The following is a 25,638-nucleotide window of genomic DNA, read 5'->3' on the forward strand; positions in this document are numbered from 1 at the left end:
TATAAAACAGAATGCAATAACGTATTGAGTGTAAATTATAATTTTAATTCAAAAAAAGAAAAAAGGATGCCACCTTTTTTGGACAATAAAACCCTCCCTACACATACCCTAACCCTACACGATACTTTATTTTCAACTTTTCTGTTATTTCCTTAATTTTTATTGAAAATAAATGCCTTTCCGATTGGCAAAACACAGATTCGAACTCAGGTCGATCGCGTCAAAACAACATCACTCGCTATATGCATTTACGCCACTGAAACTGTCACTTGTTGATAGTCTTTTGTTGTGTTGAGTATCCCAATAGGTGGCTGGAGTTAGTATAATAAGCTTCTGCCAACAAGGCGCCTATAGCTGCACTTTATTTGCACTTAGTGTAAATAGACACTGCAAAAAGCAACACTGATCTGCTGGAGCATTCCACATTTCAAAGGCACACTCCTGCTTTTCCTGGAGGAGAAGTCGTCAATGAGCTCATCATATGATAATTAAAACATGAATTAACATCAATAAACGCTATTAATATCAACAGCCAAAAAAAAGCCCACTGGTGTCTCGGCAATAGGTCTCACATGTGCTAATAGCTCTGAAGTAGCCTAAACTAACCCTGAAACATAACATACTTCGGAGCAGGTTATGTTCAGAGAATTCAGAAGTTGCTTCTTACATACCCTAAAAGTTTTCTCCATTTTTGGAACTGAATGCCAACTTTATCTGTTTAGCCTTAAACATACCTGGTTATATCACATAACCTGCTTTCTAGAATACCCCATATACTTTGTTTTGTTTTTGGGAGAGCTAGTGTATCATTTTGGCCAATGGCTATTGACAAAATCATTTGTCTTGCAAAGTAATTGAGACACCTTGGGAACTCAACTAGTTTGACTTGAGAACATCAGCATTTCTGCAGTTTTTAATCAAGGTAAACTAAAGACTAGTAAGACGAAGTAAAATTAAGTAGGCTATGTAAGTAAATAGGCCTAAATAAATGAATGAACACAATGTGTATTAGCAACACTTCAAAGTTTGAAAATACAACTTCCAACCAAAATAGCTGCTCTAAGTCTGCTCTAAATCACAAGAATATGGAAAGAACTTTTAATGTACCTTCTGATCACACTCCAAAAATGTATTTATATTTTGTCTTGTTTTTCAGTGCAAATGTCAAAAGATTGTTCTGATCAATATACATTTACTTGAGAAGCAAAATTACACTATAGACAAGTCTTGTTTTCTGTTAAATTGATCAAAGTAAAGTGGGTTTGATTAAAAATTAACAGATTTGCTAATGGACTTAAGGATGTTCATATATTTGAACTGGAAAACGGTACAAAAATCCTATGACAGTGGGTCAAAAAACTATACAACTGATTTTATTATGCATCGTGAAAAAGGAGTATTAAAAGAAATTAATGTTACAAATAATAACTAGACAGTATATTCAACCTATGGGGGAATTCTGTCAAATTTACTTCAGACATTACAATGTTTTATATCCAAGAAATGCATTTACTGTTTAAAACAACTAAATGTACAGTTATAGCAGCAGTTGTACAGCTATTTAGCCAGTTATTAGTTGGTTTATCCTCCTCCTTCTGTGTGTGTCTCTCATATCATCAGTGACTGCACAAACTCCCTGTAATGAAGAAAACAGGCATTTATTTTTCTGCCATTTTCTAATATTTTTCTGTTATTTAGTGATGTATGTCGAACATTAGCAACAAGTAGCCAATACTCCTCAAAAGTAACTTATTATTTTTCACTGTTAATTTTTATGGAAAGTAGTTTTTCTCTAAAGGCCTTCTTATCTCTTAAGGAAAAATGAATGAATAATGAAATCATTAAATAAGTAATATTTAGATATTTTTCTGAATGTGACATCACCTTATAATATTTGGCAAACCAGGGTCTTTATATAGCCCATTATGAAGGTATCCAAGCGATCCATCAAATCGTACTAGCTTAACACGCTCATCTGAGTTTTGGGCCTTTTTTGCAATTCTGTAGATCTGAGCCCAAAAAAATGTAAAGTAAATAAAAGTATTTCTGATTTATTTTTCATAAGGTAAATTACGTTTCATACACACAAACCTCCTGAGCTGAGGCAAAGGGCACTAAATGGTCATCTTCAGCATGGAGAATCATGAGGGGAGTTCGAATTTTTTGCAAACTATCAAAATAAAAAAAATAGCAGCCACAGATTAAAAGTTTACAATATATTTACATATTTAACATAACACTAGCCTATTATTACAATCATGTTTTTACTCATACTGTTAAATAATTACTTTATATTTTATATAAACTGTTTAAATATATAAAAACACGTCACATACTTTTTATCAGTTGGAAGGTTCAAATCTTTGTTTTTCAGTGGATTGAACAAGAGGTACTGAATATATGGGAACTTCCAATAAAACTGGAGAAAATTAGAAAAAAAGAGATACAAATAAGACTTACATGTACCAAACTATGATTATTGACCCATATTATTAATCTTGTGTGGTTTGTCCGTGTAACATATTAATAACCTAAAATTTTACAGAATTAAAAATGAATTTCACCTAAAAATCTCAATTGTTTTGATTTTTAAAACGAAGTTTCCAAAAATAATGTATATCTAATAAAAATCTAAAACAAAAATACCTAAAACTCATTTGTCAGAACCAATTTTTTTGACATGATCCTGAACGTTGCTTACCCAGGTAAAAGGGTGTTCAGTAAGTTTATTTGTTTCCATCCTCGCATTTAGGAATGCACCCTCAAGAATTATTCCATTAAACTCTTTTCCTGTCAAGAAATGTGCAGTTTTTTGATTAAGACAAAATACAGAATAATAAAAAAAACACAACACTCCCTCCTTAAAGTCAAGAAATTTATTGAAAGAAATATTAAAGCTCACTATACAATGACAGCTCCTATAATTAACAGTAAAGAGTGAGACAAGAACCACTAAGATAAACAAAAGCAGGCTTGTTTTAAAATCAGTCAGATTGTTACCTTGCTCCAGTAATTTAACTGCAGTGGTAGATGCAACACTATCGAAAAAAAGAAACATACTGCAGTTAATGCATACTGAAAGTATTTTTTTTATTTACAATTGACAGTTTATCTTTTTTTTAATACATAATAAGTAAACATAGCAAAAGTCAAAGGTAATAAAAAAGCAGATTCTACACACCCACTACCAAGCGAGTGACCCCACACACACACCAGGCTGTTTCCACTACGTGCCTTAACCCAGTGGTACAAATGTAAGACATCAGTACACAGACCGGCCTCTGTAGGCTCACCATTGGAGTCCCCAAAACCTGATGGGTTCAAATATATTTGGGTAAGCAATAGAGAAATCATACATCGATGTGTGAAATGGGCTACAGTGAAGTCACAACATTTAACCCACCTCTGTAGTCCATCACCAAAACGTGATATCCAACAGCACTCAAGACCTGTATGACCAAGACACTTCAGTCATTACTACTACTCCAGTTCTTAATCTTTCTTCATAATGAAATAAGTGAATTTGCTCACATTTGCAATTCCAATTCGATGCTGTGCAGATCTGTTTATTATCAAAGGTACAAAAATTAATAGTCATGTGAACATCAAGACATAAAGAAAACAATTATTTTCAATATAAAGCAAAATGTGTATACCTTTTTTCCATTCATTGGAGAACACGTTTTAAATAGTATACCACATTCAAAAATCACTGAAAATCAGTGAAAATTGTATTAACTGCAGTTCTTACACCAGTTTTTTTTTTAAAGGTAAAGTGCAAAGCAGTGTGGAGTTTAATGCACAAGTCAGATCACTGATATTGTATTGTCTATAGGTTATCAGATCAAAGGCAAAACTAAATAAAATGACTAAACTAAGAATAAAAGTTTATGACTAAATAAAAAATCTCTTAAGATAATTAAAAGGTTTCCTGCCTGTTGCCCCCATTGCCATGGAGGTAGATGAAAATGGGCGATCCGTCCCCCAGAGCTTTCTCATACCAGTCCAGATCTTTCCCCTGCGCCTCCTTCCATCTATGTTCGGGTACAGTGTGCCTTGAAAACATTAACAAAAGAATGCATTGAAATCTGGAATATTTGTAATTATCTTGTTTTATATTTTGGTGTGTATATGTTAAAACTGACCACACGCCCACCCTCACCCCCTGCTCAGGTGTGAGGTACATGTTTATAGTGTGATTGAGCCCTATATCTGATGGTCGGCTGAGGTCAATAGAGTCTGGAGAAATACAAATGAGTTTAGGAAGAATTCATAAACTATAGACAGATGACAACAACACATGAATATCTGGAACAAAAAAGTTGCATACCAGAGAAGATATGCAGAAGAAATGGTACTAATGCAGAGAGGATGCAGAGAGAAAGTAGGAACATGGTAGTCCAAGTCCATTGCCACTGCGATCTGTAGACAGAGGGACACGTACACAGAAACTGGATGTAAAACGTCAGATTTTTGACCCAGTGGTTTATAACCAAGATGTGGCTATACATTCAAGACATTGCAATCTATGTGTTATCATTGGTGTTATAGTTCATGCTTTTGCGTTTGATTACAACTGGACTTCGTTGCTGCTGGAAGATGAAAATGTTGTGTAATGTCATGAATTCTTCATGAATTGCATAAATGAAACTTCATAGTTTATGCTCCTAATATCACATTCTAAAGGACCTTCTCTTTTTTTTACCAATTACATTTGAGCCCTATTCAGGGCTAAATAAAACATCACAGTTAAACATTGCCTGAATTGTTACAGTTATGCAGCTGTCTAGCAAAAAAAAAAAAAAAAAAAGGACCGGACCGGACTATACTGTATTACTTTTAAAGAAGTCAATACAAAAGGTCACTTGCCTTGCATGCACGTTTAAATCCTTAGGTTTCTGACCAGATTGTTGCAATCTTCCTGCAGACTGAAATTTCCTTTCAGATTTATTGATTCTTTTCTTCATTCTGAAGAGCAAGAGACACTCTTTCTATTTACTTTACTCATAACATTGGCAATAATTGACAAACAAACCATGCAGCTCATGGAAGTGACAAGGTGCAAAGAGCAAAGAAGAGCATGGGCAGGGCTTATGTGCACACATTTTGAAGATTTTTTTTTCCACTCTAGATTTTGCTACATCATTTTGGTGTGGTTTATGAATATACGCTGCACCTGATATGCTTTAATGCAATTATTTATTTATTTTTTACTTTGCATAGGTTGAAATAATTTTTTATAAGTTTAGTGTTTTATGTAGAATGACATGTTCTACGGTTAGGTTAGATTTATGGCAAAGTTGTAGCATACATTAACACACATTTCATTTTTAAAGTTCAAAATTCTCAGAAAAAAAAAAAACAAGATTACAATGGCATTATTCATATTCAAGATTCATTTTCATACAAAGCACTCTACTCAGAAAAGGTTTAGTTGGATCACGTAGGCAGATTTATCAAGTGTTTATTTATACTCTGTCTCCAATGGCCAAGGAGAACTTTCTTTCTTTCTGAAGATTTTGCAAGCCTCTTGTTGGACCTTTTACACCTATACACATTTTCAATGACCGTCAATGTTCTTTAATTTTTACAATAATTATTTGTAATTATTTATAACAATAAAAATTGCTTTTAGAAAGCAGTCAAATAGTATACCTTTAATATATTCACAAATACATGCATATTGAATTAATTTCAAATTAAAGTTGTATTATGTATTTAATTAAAAGGTTTATTTAGAAATATAGAATGTTTACCAGCTAATTTTTTTTGCATATGAGTCATTTGAGGAAAAAAAAAAAAAAAAAAAAAAAAACATGAAGATGAACCTTTATAATAAATTTTGAAGAGTTCTTATTTTAATCACTTCACCCTGATGATGTCTCTGAGGAGACAAACCACTATTAAAATGGGTGATAGTTTCATGTCTGTCAGAGATACATTGTCAGTGCCAACATTGTGATTATATTGACAATACAATTATTAATTGTACAACAGTTACAACATCAATCATATGAAACTGTAAATCCTGTAAATCCTCCTCCTCCTGTGTTTGTCTCTCATGTCGTCAGTGACTGCACAAACTCCCTGTAATGAATAAAATATGCATTTATTTTGCTGCAATTCAATATTAGCAACAAGTATTCAGATGAATAAAACATTTTCAGAGAGTGGAATCACCTTATGATATTTGGCAACCCAGGGTCTTTATATAGCCCATTATGAAGGTATCCAAGCGATCCATCAAATGGTACCAGTTTGACTCGCTTATCCGAGTTCTGGGCCTTTTTTGCAATTCTGTAGATCTGAGCAAATAAATTGTAATTCAAAGCAAAATTTTATTTCCAAACAATTTTGTATGAGATAACATATGTTTCATGCACACACAAACCTCTTGAGCTATGGCAATGGGCACTAGATGGTCATCTTCAGAATGGAGAATCATGAGGGGAGTTTTAAGTTTCTGCAAACTATCAACAAAAAAAGGGAAGGAGGTGAGAGATGAAAAGTTTTATAGCATTTTCATATTTAAAATAATGTAACAGTGGCATAATTTAGTGAAACAATATCACATACTTCTCATCAGTTGGAAAGACTAAAATGTTGTTTTTAAGTGGATTGAAAAGGTAGAACTGAATGTATGGGAACTTCCAATAAAACTGGAGAAAATGAAAAAAGAGGTACAAATAAGACTTACATGCACCAAACTATGATTAATGAACCATATTGTTAAATTTCAAAGATCTTGAACGTTACTTACCCATGTAAAAGGGTGTTCCATTGGTTGATCTCTTGCCACCCGTCCAGTTAGGAATGCACCCTCAAGTATAATTCCATCAAACTGTTTTCCTGTCAAGAGATGTGCAGTTTTTGCAACAAGAAAAAATACAGAATAAAGAAAGTATAGCATTCTTCCACTACAGTAAAGAAATTTATTTTCAAACATAAAAATATGTGAAGCTTTCTATGCAATAAAATGACAACTCCTAAAGTCAAACTTAAAGAGTGAGAAAATAACAATGAAGAGCCACTGAGACAAACAAGAGCATGCTGGTTTTTAAATCACTCGAATTTTTACCTTGCTCCAGTAATTTCACTGCAGTGTTAGTCGTAACACTATTGAAAAAGAAACATAAAACTGTAGAAAATACATATATACATATGATAATATATATTATTTACAATTATATTGATAGGATTTTTTTTTGGTTTCTAAAACATTTGTATTAAACATAGCAAAAGTCAATAAAAAAGGTGATTCTACACACCCACTACCAAGCGAGTGACCCCACACACACACCAGGCTGTTTCCACTGCGTGCCTTAACCCAGTTATACAAGTACACAGCATCAGTAGTCAGACCGGCCTCTGTAGGCTCACCAGTGGAGTCCCCAAAACCTGATGGGTTCAAATATATTTGAGTAAGCAATAGAGAAATCATACATCGATGTGTGAAATGGGCTACAGTGAAGTCACAACATTTAACCCACCTCTGTAGTCCATCACCAAAACGTGATATCCAACAGCACTCAAGACCTGTATGACCAAGACACTTCAGTCGTTACTACTACTCCAGTTCTTAATCTTTCTTCATAATGAAATAAGTAAATTTGCTCACATTTGCAATTCCAATTCGATGCGGTGCAGATCTGTTTATCAAAGGTACAAAATTGAATAGTCATGTGAACATCAAGAGAAAAATAAACAAATAAATAAAAACAAAGCATGTATTTTCAATATAATGCAAAATGTATTATTTATTTAGAGGAAAAGAACATTTTAAATGGTATATCAAACAAGAAAAATCACAGATGAACTGAAAGTTGTATTTGGCTAGTCAATATATGGAAAACTTATTTAAGGTTAACAAACTGATTATAAAATGGCAGTGTATGTTTGATGGTTTATTTATTTTTACATTTTAATTAATTGTACTTGGATTTATTTAAAGGAGACCTATTATGCCCCTTTCTACAATATGTAATATAAGTCTCAGGTGTCCCCAGAAGTGTGTCTGTGACGATTCAGCTCAAATACCCCACGGATCATTTATTATATCATTTTGAAAATGCCTATTTTGAGAAGCAGCAGAAACACGCTGTTTTCGTGCATATATCTTTAAATGCAAATGACCTGCTGCTCCCTTTCCCCTTTACAGCTCTTAGGTCAAATACTTTGATTAAAAAAAAAACCTTCTGATAGGTTTTGATTATCATGTCTATTGCTTTGAAATCATGCATTTTAAAGCCACATTAGTTTAAACTTCTGATCTAGTGTTTTCTGAATGCACACATCCGAAGCACATGCACAGAAAGCAGCCGTCACATGGCATATGAGTTCTTTTCATGTCTTATTGTGCTATTCTGTTATGTCTGTGAAGGTAAACAGCTGGGAAAAACATCACATTTTTATATCAGATCTAATATGCAGTAAATAAATAAAAAAAATCCACTGCTCTCTTGTCTCCTCTGAGGCTGGGACTGTAAATAGTGTTATGTGCTCGCCTGTGCAGCTAATGATAGAACAGTCAAATTTTTGCCATGACGCTAGAACTGGTACACCATTATCGCTTGCGAAAACAAGAACGGCAGTGAGATTTTCACAATATTTCAGGTGAGGTTGCAAAAGAACTGAATGTGGACATTTATTAATATGCTGCATTTGCCCATCCCAGTTTTTACTAAGGTAAAGTGCAAAGCAGTGTGAAGTTCAATGCACAAGTCAGATCACTGAACTCTGTGCAAAGATATTATGCAGATATTGCATCGTATCTATAGACCTTAGTCAGGTTAGACACAATAATAAATTTAAATGATGAAAATGAGGCTGTAAAGGATAGACAATCTTATGGTCTTCACAATGGCAAACTCTGTGTAAAGGTCCTACATAACATAATTTCCACAACTCAGAACTTTTAAAATCTATTACATGAAGTTATTGTCTACTTTTCTTCTATACAGGCTCATTTTCATTCCTGACAAATATTAAATATGGTGCTATCCTGACTAAGGTCTATAGGTTAGCAGATCAAACGCACACAGATGTAATCTTTAGTGAACAAAGAATAAGATAAAAATTGTTCTTTAAAAGTTCTTTAAAAAGGTGATTAAAAGGTTTCCTGCCTGTTGCCCCCATTGCCATGGAGGTAGATGAAAATGGGCGATCCGTCCCCCAGAGCTTTCTCATACCAGTCCAGATCTTTCCCCTGCGCCTCCTTCCATCTATGTTCGGGTACAGTGTGCCTTGAAAACATTAACAAAAGAATGCATTGAAATCTGGATTATTTGTAATTATCTTGTTTTATATTTTGGTGTGTATATGTTAAAACTGACCACACGCCCACCCTCACCCCCTGCTCAGGTGTGAGGTACATGTTTATAGTGTGATTGAGCCCTATATCTGATGGTCGGCTGAGGTCAATAGAGTCTGGAGAAATACAAATGAGTTTAGGAAGAATTCATAAACTATAGACAGATGACAACAACACATGAATATCTGGAACAAAATAGTTGCATACCAGAGAAGATATGCAGAAGAAATGGTATTGATGCAGAGAGGATGCAGAGAGAAAGTAGTAACATGGTAGTCCAAGTCCATTGCCACTGCGATCTGTAGACAGAGGGACACGTACACAGAAACTGGATGTAAAACGTCAGATTTTTGACCCAGTGGTTTATAACCAAGATGTGGCTATACAGGTGCTGGTCATATAATTAGAATATCATCAAAAGGTTGATTTATTTCACTAATTTCATTCAAAAATTTAAACTTGTATATTATATTCATTCATTACACACTGATATATTTCAAATGTTTATTTCTTTTAATTTTGATGATTATAACTGACAACTAAGGAAAATCCCATATTCAGTATCTCAGAAAATTTGAATATTGTGAAAAGGTTCAATATTGAAGACACCTGGTGCTACACTCTAATCAGCTAATTAACTCAAAACACCTGCAAAAACCTTTAAATGGTCTCTCAGTCTAGTTCTGTGGGCTACACAATCATGGGGAAGACTGCTGACTTGACAGTTGCCCAAAAGACGACCATTGACACCTTGCACAAGGAGGGCAAGACACAAAAGGTCATTGCAAAAGAGGCTGGCTGTTCACAGAGCTCTGTGTCCAAGCACATTAATAGAGAGGCGAAGGGAAGGAAAAGATGTGGTAAAAAAAAAAAAAAAAGTGTACATGCAATAGGGATAACCGAACCCTGGAGAGGATTGTGAAAAAAAAACATTAAAAAATGTGGGGGAGATCCTCAAAGAGTGGACTGCAGCTGGAGTCAGTGCTTCAAGAACCACTATGAACAGGCATATGCAAGACATGGGTTTCAGCTGTCGCAAGTCAATCCACTCTTGAACAACAGACAGCTTCAGAAGCGTCTCGCTTCAAAAAGGTCTGGACTGCTGCTGAGTGGTCCAAAGTTATGTTCTCTGATTAAAGTAAATTTTGCATTTCCTTTGGAAATAAGGGTCCCAGAGTCTGGAGGAAGAGAGGAGAGGCACACAATCCACATTGCTTGAGGTCCAGTGTAAAGTTTTCACAGTCAGTGATGGTTTGGGGTGCCATGTCATCTGCTGGGGTTGGTCCACTGTGTTTTCTGAGGTCCAAGGTCAACGCAGCCGTATACCAGGAAGTTTTGGAGCACTTCATGCTTCCTACTGCTGACCAACTTTATGGAGATGCAGATTTCTTTTTCCAACTGGACTTGTCCCCTGCACACAGTGCCAAAGCTACCAGTTCTTGGTTTAAGGACCATGGTATCCCTGTTCTTAATTGGCCAGCAAACGCGCCTGACCTTAACCACATAGAAAATCTATGGGGTATTGTGAAGAGGAAGATGCGATATGCCAGACCCAAGAATCCGGAAGAGATAAAGGCCACTATCAGAGCAACCTAACACCTGAGCAGTGCCACAGACTGATCGACTCCATGCCACGCCGCATTGCTGCAGTAATTCAGGCAAAAGGAGCCCCAACTAAGTATTGAGTGCTGTACATGCTCATACTTTTCATGTTCATACTTTTTAATTGGCCAAGATTTCTAAAAATCCTTTCTTTGTATTGGTCTTAAATAATAATCTAATTTTCTGAGATACTGAATTTGGGATTTTTTTGGGAATTAGTGAAATAAACTTTTGGATGATATTCTAATTATATGACCAGCACCAGTATATTCAAGACATTGCAATCTATGTGTTATAGTTCATGCTTTTGCCTTTGATTACAACTGGACATTGAAGATGAAAATCCTATTTTTTTTTTTAAACTGCAAATTTAAATCTTCATAATGTCCCAACCAACTACATTTGAGCCGTAACATTGATATGTCCTTAGATTGTTACTCTTGGTTTTAGGTAAAAAAGTCAGTACAGCAAATGTCACTTGCCTTGCATGCACGTTTAAATCCTTGGGTTTCTGACCGGATTGTTGCAATCTTCCTGCAGACCTATCTTTTCTTTCAGATTGAATTATTTTTCGCTTCATTTTAAAGAGCACAGAACACTCTCTGACATACAGCTTTGGCAAAAACAATCAAACAGTGTAACTCACGGAAGTGGACAAAGAGCAAAGAACACGGACTGGGCATGGACAACTCCTGCTTCTGCATATTAGAAAACATTTGGGGAAAAAACATCAAGATGAACTTTTATTATATATTTTAAGAGTTTGAAGACCTTAACTACATCATTTCCTACTGCTGACGTCGCTGACAAAATAAACCACCATTCAGTCGTGAAATGGGTGATGGTTTGAACACTGTCAGAGAAACACAGTAAGTTTGAACAGTTTTGTAAGCAGTTTCTGTAGGTAAACATTTAGTTTAATCGCTGGCCGGTCATTTGGGGAACCAGCAGCCCAGACCAGACACGGACGGGTTTGCGCGCTAAACTCAAATTGACTTTCTGATTTTACAGAGACAGTTTTGATTGCTGACACACACACACACACACACACACACACACACACACACACACACACACACACACACACACACACACACACACACACACACACATATATTTATATATAATATTTAAAAATAACCACGTTGAGAGGTTTTACTGTCCCAGGTTCCTTTATTTGTTATTGTCATTTAGTTTGTTTTCACTCGTTGTTTTTCAGCAAAGGTGTAACGTTATACAGAACCAGCGACAGAAGATGACTTACAGTGTTGAAAACATACTCATGTGTGTCAAACTATTGCTCTTTAACCACAGAACATTTCTAAGCAGGCATTAACTGTTTATTGTGTAAAAAAAATGTCCTTTTTTAATCATGTTGAAATACAGTATTCTAATTTTCTTATTCTCCCTGAATGCTGGATGAAATAAAACTGCTTTCTTGTTAGAGGACAGCCATTCAAAGAGACGAGGAAAGTGACCAAGAGTGTGGCCAAACCTAAAGAGCCAAAGCCAAAAGAACCCAAACCTAAAGCAGAGAGGAAGCCGAGTGCTGAACAAGTCTCTAAAGTGAAGAAGGAGAAGACTAAAACAGAGCGACAAACGGAGGACGCGGTTCTACCAAAGCCTGAGTCACAGCAGCATGTGACGGTCAAAGAAGAGACAAGTCGTTAACTGTGCTTAGATTTTCACTGCGGCATATTGCAATTCTACATCTATATAGTATATGAGTGTCCATCATCCAGTCAGCATTTCCCCAAGGTGAAAAAAGAGGAGCCATTATGGTGCACTATAGAAAGGAGCTCATCAACCATATGGATGCTGATGCTGTTTGAGATGTGCAGCTGACTTTTGAAGAGTTACGGTAAGACACTGGAAGGGCACAATGAAAAAAGGAGAAAATAAAGGAAATTATTTTTTATTTCAAACTGATCTGCTATTTAGCGCTCATTTATATTTTAAGTAACATGCTTTAGTTGATATAGTTTCATATTTAACTTGGATATTTTTATATACGAAGGAACAGAATAAGTTGTTGTTGGACAAAGCTTTTATTTAATAATTTTATAGAAACAGCTTGGATCGATTTTATTTGGATCGTACGTCCTGGCTGGTTCCTTGCAATTACTTCAAAATGCTTTTAGTAGATGGATATGTCCAGTGGCACAAAGAAAAAGAAAAAAAAGCATCCTTTATATTTTCATGCGACTATAATTTAGCTTCTATTACCTTGATTAGCCTGCTGAAACCAAATGTGACCTGTAGAAGGCAGCAGAGATCAAGTTTTGAATGTTATTGTCTGGTGATTCTGTAAAGGAATTTCAGCCAGGATTAAATAAGAAAGTACATGAATTGTATCTCTTAAGTAATTTGGCTAAATAACATTTTCTTTAGGTACACTACCACTGACAAGGTTGTGGTCAATTTGATTTTCATGTTTTTTTTGTTTTTTAATCGAAATTTTTATATAACATTTTTTTTTCACAGATTCCACAAAACTGCATCACAACCATGATCATCAATGATAATAATAAGGAATGTCATTTTGTGAAGAATCAGGTGGAACTGAAATCTGGAGTAATGGCTGCTGAAAATTCATTGGAGGAATAAATCTCATTTTTGGAAATATATTAAAATAGAAAATAGTAATTGTAAATTGTGTTAATATATAATGTTATTACTGTTTTTACTGTATTTTGATCAAATAAATGCAGCCTTGGTGAGCATAAGACACTTTTGAACAGTAGTTTCATTGTCAACTACATCAGTTAGGAACTTTTCCTGAAATGAAGCAAAGTGAAAAGCAATCAGGATTAACACTCTAACATAAGTACACAGAGTTAATTTTATTTATGTGTCTTAGGTCAGTGGCAAAGAAGAGCAAATCTGTTTCTCAGACACTAAAGAAAGAGAGGGTTCTTCAGAGCTGAAAATGGCTCTAAAAAACTGCACAACGGCTGGTGATCTAGACTGTGTGGTGAGAACTAAACAAAACAAGCTTCTCAGCTTACTTATTAATGTGAACCTTTGACCATTTGGTGAGTTTTTGACTGTGAGTGACCCAATAATACCTTGTACTTATGTTTTTTTCTTTTTTTTTAGTATTCTCCCTATAAAAAGGGTCAGTAAGCTGTCCAAGGCCTGGCGAGCTAAGGAGCTAGAACTGGAGCCTGTTGCATTGGCTCTGCTTCAGGGATCTCAGACACTGGACCTGCATTCCTCAATGCAGCCCAACACCAAAGGTATCAGCCTTCTGCAGACTTACAGCAGCCAGCCTGTTGTTACGACCCCATCGTTCACAACTCAACCAGAATGTACATTCAATTAACACTGATGCTTTCTGAAACTGATCAATGGTCCCAACATAATCACTTCCATGTATTATTTTAATATGAGTTGTTTACATTTTTATCTTTGCTGCCTGAATTACTGAACAAAATAAAAAGATTGATAAAAGACATTGAGTCAATAGAGGGCAGCAAAGTACTTTAGGATTTTTTTGTTGTTTTCTGCTTACTTATGGACCGTTGACATTGACATATCAAGGCAGTGATTTAAACAGCATTGTGACTTTTTTTCTAGGCATTTATATTATTTATGTACATTATTATGCATGAGGTTTAAATATTATCTTATATTAATTATATGGGATTTGTACTACTAAACAATCTGGGGACAAAATTGCAAATATTCCATCAAAAAACTGCAGTCCTCATAAGTTAATGCAGGGCCACTGATGAGTGTGAATGTTGATATGTCATATTTCATCTGTTTAGTTTTGCTTTCTGTAGGGTTGTCGACCCTGCATGAGGTGGCCACTGGTGTGCAGGAGATCCTGGCAGATTTGATTGCAAAGGACAAAGAGACACTAAACTATGTCCAGTCATGATGAGACACTGATTACTTGAGCAAACTCATTATTTTATTCTCTTAATTATTTTTCCGTTATCTATTAGTCTGTTTGTCTCGCTCTGTTCTTATTATTCGGATCTCCCCACTCATTTTCTAGCCTGTCAGTCCCAAATATAAGTGTGTTTGACTCTGCATGTATGTTTGTTCTCAGGTGTAACAGGAGTACGGTGGCCATTCACTCGTCAGTGTCTGAAACAGCAGCCACAGCAGGGCAATCAGAAGAGCAAACCAAAGGACATTACCAAGTCCAGCCTGTGTACTGACTTCACCTGGGATGTTCAACGCATCCAGCAGTATCAGGTATGGGCACGTCTTTATGTTGTCATACCAGATTTGCTCTACAGACAGGATACTTTCAGATCTCTAAACTTGTTTTTTATTTTATTTTTTGGAAGACTGGGATATCATTTGCAGTCATAGGCCTGTTTTTGTTCTTTTTTTCTGATATTGCATATTCCACAGAAGACTTTTCCACAATGAGATGTTAATACTACTTTTCATTCCCAGATGAAATGATAATAAAAAAGTTTTTATATAAATATATATAATTCTTTTTATAAATATTGGATCAGAGAACAGCAAATGATTGGGATAAGAATCTGAGAAATTGTGAGCGTGATTCAAATTCTTTAGCTGGTTATTAAATCTGATGCCACATATAACTTTTTCCGGGTCCAAGCACTCCTTTAGATCACAAGAGCAAATAAGGTGCTAGTATCAGTATTATTTATTATAATTATTCATATTTTGTATTAGCTTTTATTGAATATTTTTAGGTTTTCTTTCTAATTTTAGTTTGTTATAGTATTTTTGTTATTTGCTTTTTATTAGGGTTTATATATATATATATATATATATATATATATATATATATATATATATGTGTATATATATATATATATATATATATATATATGTATGTATATACAGTACAGACCAAAAGCTTGACCAAAACATTACTATTTTTTATGTTTTTGAAAGAAGTTTCTTCTGCTCATCAAGCCTGCATTTATTTGATCAAAAATACAGAAAAAAATGTAATATTGTGATATATTATTACAATTTAAAATAATTGTTTTAAAATTTATTATACTTTAAATTATCATTTATTTCTGTGATGCAAAGCTGAATTTTTAGGATCATTATCACATGATCCTTTAGAAATCATTCTAATATGATGATTCATTATCAAAGTTGGAAACAGTTCTGCTGCTTAATATTTTTTCAGAACATGTGATACTTTTTTAGGATACTTTGATGAATAAAAAGTAAAAAAAAAAAAAAGAAGCTATGTTTTTAAAATATAAATATTTTGTAATAATAATATGCACTACTGGTCAGTAATTTGGGGTCAGTAATCTTTTTTTCCTTTCTTTTTTTTTTTTAAAATAAAATCAATACTTTTATTCAGCAAGGATGTGTTAAATTGAAAAAAAATGATAGTTAAGAAAATATATTATTATAATATATATTATTATAATTGTTTTTTTATTTTGAATAAATGCAGTTCTTTTTAACCTTTTATTCATCAAATATATTAGACAGCAGAACTGTTTCCAACACTCATAATAAATCAGAATATTAGAATGATTTCTAAATGATCATGTGATAGACTGGAAGTTACATGTGACACTGAAGGCTGGAGTAATGATGCTGAAAATTCAGCTTTGCATCGCAGGAATAAATTATATTTTTAAAGTATATTCAAATAGAAAACTATTATTTTAAGTTGTAATAATATTTCACAATATTACATTTTTTCTGTATTTTTGATCAAATAAATGCAGGCTTGATGAGCAGAAGAAACGTCTTTCAAAAACATAAAAAATAGTAATGTTTCCAAACTTTATAAAATATTCCAAAATATTGATGTCCGGGACTTGAAATGCATGACTACTCATTATGCATTAACTACCAGTAGAATATTTTGGACAACCTTGTCTAAAGTTAATTTTTTTTTGTTATCTTAAAAACCTTAAAATCCTAATAGCTGAATTTTTGAATACTTGTGTTATTTAGTTTTGATGACTGATGGATTATTGTAAAATAGTACGAAAGTCATAATAAACTGTGAGCAGGTGTGTACAAACCTTTGACAGCTATTGTATATGTACACACTCCGACACAATCCACCAGTCCACACACACACAGTTTTGTGCCATATACACAGGTCCTCGTGCCACTCTTTAAAGCTCATCTGTCAGTGCTGTTTAACTGTTTGTGTTTGTGTCAAGGGTGTCCCCTTCCCCCTCTCTCACTTCATGGCTACCCGTTTACTCACTCAGATTTGGTTGTGGGCCACGTGTCACAGTGACTCTGTCATCCTTTTCTCCCTCTATTCATCTCTCTCACCCTGTTCCTTGTCCCCCAGTCATTCCCAATCTCCCCCTCTTAACATATGTGACACGTCCCCATCCACGTGCCTGTGAATTAAAGGCTAGGATTGACAGACACTGCTTCATGATGACAGCCGCTCATGGGCTCTGTGAGAAAGGAGGAGGAAAGGGAGGCGAGGGAGAGAGACAAAGAGCGAAAGACGGGCCGAATGAGTGAGTGAATGAGTGCCGTGAGATCTCCTGTGAAGCACACAGTTTACCCGTTGTTAATCTGCTGACGTGGATTGTCAGTGAGTGTTAATTTGAGTTTGCCGTGACCTGTGAGCTGTCACACTCCGGCTAAAATGAACCTTTTCATGGTTTTGCTAGAGAAGAGTATGGAATGTATTTTGACAGGAGGCATGTGTATGCAGACATTCTTGCTTGTTTAATTTAACACATTACTTGCGAGAGTGTATTAAGGACAGATGTGTGTGTGTGTGTGTGTGTTGGGGGGTTAAGGGTGTGCTCATATTGTAAGGGTGCACCGATTGGTCTTAGTGATTCCATCATTAACAGAGGTTGCATTTATGCTGTATGTGTAAATTAGGCAGAAAGTTAATTATCAAACTGTTTACATTATTGGTGTAACCAACTGTTGTAAAATTCCTTCCTACCTTCCTTCGATGTGTTTTTATTACTCCTCAAAACATATATAAACTTTACTGGTGTTCTTTTACTTCTGTGGCTGTTTGACTTTATTTTTGAACATTTAGAATATTGTTTCAACCAAGAAGCCTACTTTTGAAAGCTTTCAGGGGCTGTATCTGGCTGATATGTGGCATGAGGTTTCTTAATCTGACTCTGTCTCAGCTGAGGTCCTGTCTTTGATTCTGTGAAATACTGGTGTTATTAAAGGTTTTTTATTATTTTTTATTTAACATGTTCAAAAAACAAATTAAAAATTCTAATAAAAAAATTCAAATTCATTTATACATGTTTAAAAAACATGTATAAATGAAAATGAGGGTTGTTGTTGTTTTGTCTTTGTCATATTTATGCTGTAAACATACATTTCAAGAGTCAAAATTCACCAAAGTTTTTGTTTTTTAAAAGTTCATTAAAAGACAAAAACAAATGGAATTGACTGCTTTTTTCCTCTAGCACACTCACTAAATTGCAAAAATCTACCAAATCTTATCAATTTGTAACAAATGAAATGTGCTCTTGCTTTCTGCTTGTTTGTTTGAGCTCATGATAGATTGCCTACAATTTAATCAGTGCTAAACATCAAAAGGTTTTTCTTTTCTTTTTTTTTCAATAAAACAAAGCTGCCCTTGCTAAAGAAAGAGATTGTATTTATTTTGTATGGACTATGACCATTGATGAATTCTGAGCCCCAAGTTGTGTATGTTTTTTTTCTGTACATGCAAAAAATAGGAAGTGCAAAGTTAATCTAATCTTTCTGTTTTTGTAGAGGCCATCCTCTATTGCTCTGTTCTACGGCAGTGCTGTTGACTTTATTTGGAGAAAAAATATTGAATCGGAATAGCTCAGTCTTTAAAATAATATTCATTTCTGTCTCTTCAGTTCCCTTCAGGACTGTTGAGTCTGAAATATGACACTAAACTCATATCCTTGAAAAAAATCTGTGAAATATTCCAGATCTTGCTTGATAAATCTAATCTTTATTTTGAACCACTTTCTCTCTTTTTCCAATTTATCAGCCTTTAATGCACCATATGTGACAAACATAATTGTAATACTGGCCGTGTGATGGCAAGCAGAAGTGAATTTTCTTATATATCATGTTTTTGACAACTGTTTATTGGTAAAAATTTTGTCCTCCATTAATCTACAAAGCTATGCTTGCATGTATTTTTAGGATGTTTATGTTTCCTCTCAATGGTAATTTTACTCATGACATGATTCAGACCAGTTTAATGTATGCATTATTAGATATGCATTAACTACACAAGGCCAAGTTGGAAATGACACAGGGCATGGAGAAAGCTTTGATATCTGTTTTGACATTTCCCTCATCTCATGCAAAACTTCAAATGTGATAAACATTGCATGAAAAAACCCAAGTAAACAGCTGCCTTTGGGTGTTGAAATGCCAAAATATGGAAATCTAATTTTCATCATATTTCTGGCTACATTAATTTACATCTTAATCGGGCCATTAGCTGTTGAGAGGTGCAAAGGGGCGGTTGCTGTTCTGTGGTGAGGTGTGTGTTTTGTGTAGGGGGTTGGTGGCATTCCCGGTGTCATCTCGGTTCTTCCGCTTGGAGTCCAGATTGATGGGTCATCATTTCCCTCTTTTTTTCCTTTCAAAAGGTTTTCCTCAGAAAAGGTCTGATACTTAAAACTATTAGCTTAACAGAATGTCACACCAGTAAGGGAGAAGTGAGAGAGCACCAGAGCTTTTGGTGTGACATGAGTGCATCTCTTGGTGCGCGTGGACTAGTTTTAGGAGAGAATGGGAGGGGGTGGTCCCGACGGTGCGCTACCATGACTCGCCTTGTGTCGGCTGTCTTTACAGGTTACTCTCTTGTTTCAGACGTTAGCTTTTAACCGTGGGGAGAATCTGATGATTCTGACAGTGAAGGTCAACATCCCTGACTGGGTGAAGAAGGACTTCTGTAGGTAGTGTGTCAGTGTCAGGTCAGCACACACCCACAATGCCCACTCATGTACTACACCACATCTTCTGACTCTACCTTCTGGTCTGGCCCAGTGCTGTTGCCTGTTTAATGGGCAAGGAGTTGGCAACTGACTTTTACACTGGCAGGCATTGATAAGCCACAGTTTTTGAAATTGATGTAGCTCCTTCAATTATGCCTCATACCCCATTTCTTAAAGGGCTAGTTCACCCAAAAATGACAATTCTGTCATTAATTCCTCACCCTCATGTCGTTCAAGACCTTAATTCATCTTTGGAACACAAATAAAGGGTTACATATTGATGAACTGCAGTCAGCTCAAGACCCCGATGAGGACGACGAGCATGCAGATGAGCTTCCCTGAGACAGTTTGTGCAGAAATTCTTTGGTTATGCAAACCGATTGTTTCAGCAGCTGTCCGGGTGGCTGGTATCAGACGATCTTGGAGGTGAAGATGCTGGATGTAGAGGTCCTGGGCTGGTGTTTACACGTGGTCTGCGGTTGTGGGAGCGGTTGGATGTACTGCCAAATTCTCTGAAATAGGGGTGCGCTGATCGTTATGCGCAACAGGCTTTACTGACGAGATGCGCATTGAATATCGGCCGATCTCGATCGGTGCACCCCTACTCTGAAACGTCTTTGGAGACGTCTTATGGTAGAGAAATTAACATTCAATTCACGGGCAACAACTCTGGTGGACATTCCTGCAGTCAGCATGCCAATTGCATGCTCCCTCAAAACTTGCGCATTGTGCTGTGTGATAAAACTGCACATTTTAGAGTGGCCTTTAACTGTGGCCAGTCTAAGGCACACCTGTGCAATAATCATGCTGTCTAATCAGCATCTTGATATGCCACACCTGTGAGGTGGATAGATTATCTCGGCAAACTAGATGTGCTAACTAACACAGATTTAGACAGATTTTTGAGCAATGAACAATATTTGAGAGATAGCCCTTTTGTGTACATAGAAAAAGTCTTAGATTTTTGAGTTCAGCTTATGAAAAAATGGGGGCAAAAACAAAAGTTTTGCATTTATAATTTTGTTCAGTGTATGTAAGCCTACTTTAAGGCTAGAGCACGCTCACTTATTTCAGAAGCACCTTCAGTGATTTAATTCAGTGACATAATCCATTTAAAAATGAATTATGGTAAATTTGATGTGATGTTTTGAAAACTTTGTAATCACCAAATACAGACTAATATTGAAAAGGACGAACATAGTCTTAACTTTTGACTTTTAATGTACTGCAATTATCTTTAGTTTAGTGCAGCATATTTTGATGAAGGAGAGTTCGAGTGGCAGGTGTGATGTGAATGCCCGTTGTGCCCTCTCGGTGGGAGGAGTGGCACGCTGTGCCCTGTGTGTGTCCTGCGTCCAGGCGACTGATCGGCCTTGCGGGTGTGTGTCAGGTAGCATTGCCATGTTTTGCCCTCTGCCCTGCAGCTGCACCACATGCAGACCCAGCTTGACTGTGACAGGTCTGTGGGTGTGGAGTCACATGACCTGCCGGGCTCCTGAGGTGTCTTTTGCTATTAGAGTACCTCTCTCAGTCTGAGAGAAAATGGCATCCATATTGTCTGAGAGGAGAGGGGAACAAGGTGGAGGCGATGACTGCAGAAAAATTGGAGAGGAAAGAAAATGGGAGTCTGCAATACCTTCTTGATGAAAACATATTGTTAAGTTGATGTCCACATATAATCTAGTCACATACGTCCTCTGCTGTCCTGACATATCGTCTTCCTTTTTTTCTTTCCTCAGGGCAGATTCTGCACACAGATGTGGTATATCTCCATGGCGCTGTTAAACACAAAGAAGCAGAAAACCTGCGCCATCTTATGTTCAAACACTGGTATGACACTCATAATGATAACAGTTTTCTTATTTAGGCTGCATTTTTTTATCATTATTATTATTAAAATCCAATAAAAACCTAATATTTTAAAATATTGTTACAATTTAAAATAACTTTTTTTTTTCATTTAATTATATTTTAAAATGAAATTTATTCCTGTGATGGCAGACCTGAATTTTGAACTATCAATGTTTGTGCTGCTAATTATTTTTGCGGATACACTACCGTTTAAAAGTTTGAAATAAGAAGAAAAAAATAGAATAAAAAAAGATAATATTACTTTTATTTAGCAAGGACACCCTACATTTTTTTTTTTTTTTTTTAAATAGAAATCCTTTTTTTTTTTTTTTTACATTGTAATGATATTTCTCTGTAACAATAAAAACTCCATAATCATCGGGAAGAAGGAGGCGGGAACCGGCGGACAATCAAATAACGACTTTAATAACAAAATAAACACAAAACAGCGCAACAGCCCCTTGCGGACGACTGTCACGCACAAATAAAAAGCAAACACAAAATAAAGTCCAGGCCTGGTCCTCTCGTCCGTCACTGTCGTCGCTCCAGTTTTATATCCTTCCATCTCCTCCGTGGGACTCCAGACCGGTGGGTCGAACAGGTGTCGCTCATCTCCAATCACTCCACCGGCATCTCTCCTGTTCCCACGTCTCTCGGCCCCGCCCCACTCGTCACATTCTCATTATTGTTTTTACTGTTTTTTTAATTGAAATAAATGCAGTCTTGGTGAGCATAAGAGACTGGATTATCTGAGACAAATCTGAATTATTTTAACTTGAGACCTGTATTGTGTATATACTTAAATAACTTAAAAAAATGTATAACAGCTGTCAAACTATTGTCATAGGAAACTACAAAGCATGCAGGGAGACTGAGGCATTCTTTACAGAACTAATTAAACAGAGCTTCTTCAAGCCCCTCGATGTATTGGTATGACATTTTCCATTTTTTTTAAATACAGAGCAGATCAGTAGGCAGCACAGCAGATGTTGTTCCTCTGAGAGTTGCTCTGCAGTTATTGGCTTTGGTGTAAAGATGAAACCTGCATTTATATGAGGTCACATCAGGCTCCTGTTTAGTGTCTTATTGCAATTGCAGCTTAAAATTTGAAAGTTTTATCAATAAACTCCACTAAGAGGGAAAATAGCAACTGCAAAGCAAGGTATGCAGAAAAGGAGCAAAGGAAATGGTTTCGGTCTGGAATGTGTTACTCTTGCAGGTTTTAAATGGTATCTGGATCTTATTTGACTGTCTCTAATTAAAAACAAATATTTCTCACTGTCCTTCAAACCAAACCAGTCCAGAGTGTTCTCATCCAACCCAAATAAAGACTAGATCTGGGATTGTCTCTCTCTCCATCTAGATAGACTCGTGTTTGTTGACTTTTGGTTCTTACTGGAGAGCTGCCCAGAACCGCTCTGAAGTGTCCGTTTATGGCGTACACTGATGGTGGTTTTCATTACAGCTCTCCGCATCCCTCGGAGCAGCTCAGATGGGTTGCCAGGTCTGCCTCAGTGGTTCTCAGCAAAGCATGATGTGTCAAAATTGTCATCCAAAGTGTTCCACAAGTGGATCCATTCAACCTCCGTTCTAAAATGAAAGTGGAAGATTTGAGATCTCCACATTGGCAGTGTGACATCGACTGCCACGCTAGGGTGTGCCAGACAATTTGTTTTCTGTCATGGTAGTTACAGCCAGTGATTTGTAGAAGCAGGGTGCTAGTTGAAATAAATTACACTTATAAAATTGCATACTTAAATTTTCCCTTAATTGGAGAAATTGATATAGTATCTTTATTTGTGTTAAATGCTCAGACACTCCGCAAAGAAATATCAAGTGGTTACATTTGTATAAAAGCATTATTTACACATTTTACAAACTCAGAGTCTGGTGGTGTACAGTATCATAAGAAAGTAGTTACTTAAAAGAGGCATATGTCTCTTTAATATACTTTTTTTTTTTAAATTGCTGTGCATATTTTACCTTAATGTCCACTTATAATTTTTATTTTATTAAAAATAATGAAATATAAAAAATAAAAACAAATTATGCCAGTTTTCTCTGCTTGTCTGACCCTTGAAGTTTAATTTTTCTTGGTAAAACTGAACTGAACTCTTACTTGCATACATAGATCATAGATCTACATAGACTTTTGTGCATTGTACACTACCATTTGAAAGGTTGGGCTTTTAAATACCAGCATTTTAAACTTTGAAATGTTTTTAAAAGAAATCTCTTATGTTCATCTAGACTGAATTTATTTGATCCAGAAATATTGTGAAATATTATCGCTTGTCTTCTACATTGTTTAAATTGTTTACATTGTTTTCTATTTGAATATATTTATATAAAATGTAATTTTTTAAACTTTTTTCAGTGTAACGATCCTAATATGCTGACTTGCAGCTCAAGAAACATTTTTATAAGTATCAGTGTTGTTGACGGTTATGCTGCTTCATTTTTTAAAAAGGTTTTTTGAACTTCAAAAAACATGTTTTGTAACATTATAAATGTATTTTTTTTCCTTTCTTTCTTTTTTTTTTTTACAATTTAATGTGTGCTTGCTGAATAAAAGTGTGTGTATATATATATATATATATATATATATATATATATATATATATATATATATATAAAACCTGATCCCAAACTTTTGATATTTCAAGATATGTTTTGGGTATGTGTGTTTGGAAATATGTGTTTGTTTTTCCAAAACATCATTTCCTTTGAAATTTCATCTCCACAGTGTCACGCTGCCTGGTCTCTGTTTCCCTGGGTGTCCACTAGTGGGCTCACTTCCCCTTAGGCACCTCACCGTAGGCACTACAATTCCCACTAGCCTTGTCCCTTCATCACAGTAATTGCACTCCTGTTAATTGCACCAGGTGCCTTCACTTATTATTCATTAGCCTCCCTATATTAACCAGTCTTTTCCTGTTTTCTGGATGGAGTCCTTTCCTTCCGTTTCCTTCCTTACCTTCCGTTTCATGTCATACCCAGTCTTCTCGTCTCCCGAGTTCCTGTTCCCTTCCTGTTCCCTCTTTGTTTGTTTGTCAATTAAACCAGGAGCTTAATTTGCACCGTCTGCCATCTGTCTTCCCACTCTTCAACTTGTTCAGACATAAAACATCATCCGTTGCCTCCATCTACCATCACTCGCTCCCTTCCTTCTGTCCCGACGTTCCCGTTAGCTGTCTCCTTTCCTTTCTTTCGCGTGACTGCTCCAGAGGAATGTCAGCCAGTGCTGGCAGACTGTATGTGGTCATGAGCCTTCGGGACAACCTGGTGCTCTTCCTTTAAATTATGGGACTATTGCCTGTTGAGTCTGCGGCATTGTTCCTTGCTGAAGGCAGGGTTAAACACTTACCTCTTGACATTTTCTTTTAGCTATTTCTAAAATAATGCCTTTTTTTGGCTGAGGCCTTGGATGTTTTTTTTTGTTGTTGTTTTTTTTTTACATAAGAACGGGTGCACTTGAATGTGTAAGGCTTCAAGTGTCATTCTCTTGTGTCCGTTTTGCCGTTTGATGTTTCAAACTGGTAGCCTATTTGTTATTGTAATTCATTATTAAACACTCACATAGATCCCCGCACATAACACGCAATATATGTGTATACATAGACACACACGCACACACACACATACTGTATATATAACTAGTTTGTCAATGCTGTCACATTTTCCATATTTAGATAAATTTGAATGTGTTAAATGTGTGTATGTATGGTGAAGGGATTGTTTGCACATTACCTGTGCTGTACATCGAGCAGCTCACATGTGTGATGAAGAGTTGCCCTCTCTTTGAGCTTTATGGTTGTGTGCCCTAGTTAAGTCTGCTCCAATATATTAGCTGTGAGATTTACACGTGCTTTAAACCTCTCCTCTGGCCCCCTTCTGTGGCGCCCTCCTCTGGCCCAGTACTCCTCAACGCCAGGTGCTTTCATTCTTCTAGACCATTACAGT

General features: G+C 35.8%; 2 protein-coding genes and 1 pseudogene across 2 annotated transcripts; 1 reads left to right on the top strand and 2 right to left on the bottom strand.

Annotated features, from left to right (window-relative positions):
- Positions 1-1,351: 1,351 nt before the first annotated feature.
- On the bottom strand, positions 1,352-5,590 carry LOC132110782 (lysophosphatidylserine lipase ABHD12-like). Its single transcript, XM_059517722.1, has 13 exons — positions 4,870-5,590; positions 4,331-4,422; positions 4,146-4,239; positions 3,936-4,055; positions 3,532-3,562; positions 3,404-3,449; positions 3,182-3,311; positions 3,001-3,038; positions 2,702-2,790; positions 2,337-2,419; positions 2,092-2,170; positions 1,885-2,009; positions 1,352-1,636 (listed from the first exon to the last, which is right to left on the bottom strand). Exons 1-13 carry the CDS (start codon positions 4,965-4,967, stop codon positions 1,609-1,611), a joined length of 1,053 nt encoding a protein of 350 aa, XP_059373705.1. The 5' UTR covers positions 4,968-5,590; the 3' UTR covers positions 1,352-1,608.
- Positions 5,591-5,642: 52 nt separating this feature from the next.
- LOC132110781 (lysophosphatidylserine lipase ABHD12-like) lies at positions 5,643-11,492 on the bottom strand. The gene is made up of 13 exons (XM_059517721.1): positions 11,391-11,492; positions 9,518-9,602; positions 9,333-9,426; positions 9,123-9,242; positions 7,619-7,649; positions 7,491-7,536; positions 7,269-7,398; positions 7,079-7,116; positions 6,761-6,849; positions 6,577-6,659; positions 6,392-6,470; positions 6,181-6,305; positions 5,643-6,087 (listed from the first exon to the last, which is right to left on the bottom strand). Exons 1-13 carry the CDS (start codon positions 11,490-11,492, stop codon positions 6,060-6,062), a joined length of 1,050 nt encoding a protein of 349 aa, XP_059373704.1. The 3' UTR covers positions 5,643-6,059.
- Positions 11,493-12,690: 1,198 nt separating this feature from the next.
- LOC132110332 (S1 RNA-binding domain-containing protein 1-like) overlaps positions 12,691-25,638 on the top strand; it is a 61,861-nt pseudogene continuing 48,913 nt past the window's right edge.

This window comes from Carassius carassius, chromosome 30 (assembly GCF_963082965.1).
Source record: "Carassius carassius chromosome 30, fCarCar2.1, whole genome shotgun sequence".
In the NCBI taxonomy this organism is placed as follows: Eukaryota; Metazoa; Chordata; class Actinopteri; order Cypriniformes; family Cyprinidae; genus Carassius; species Carassius carassius.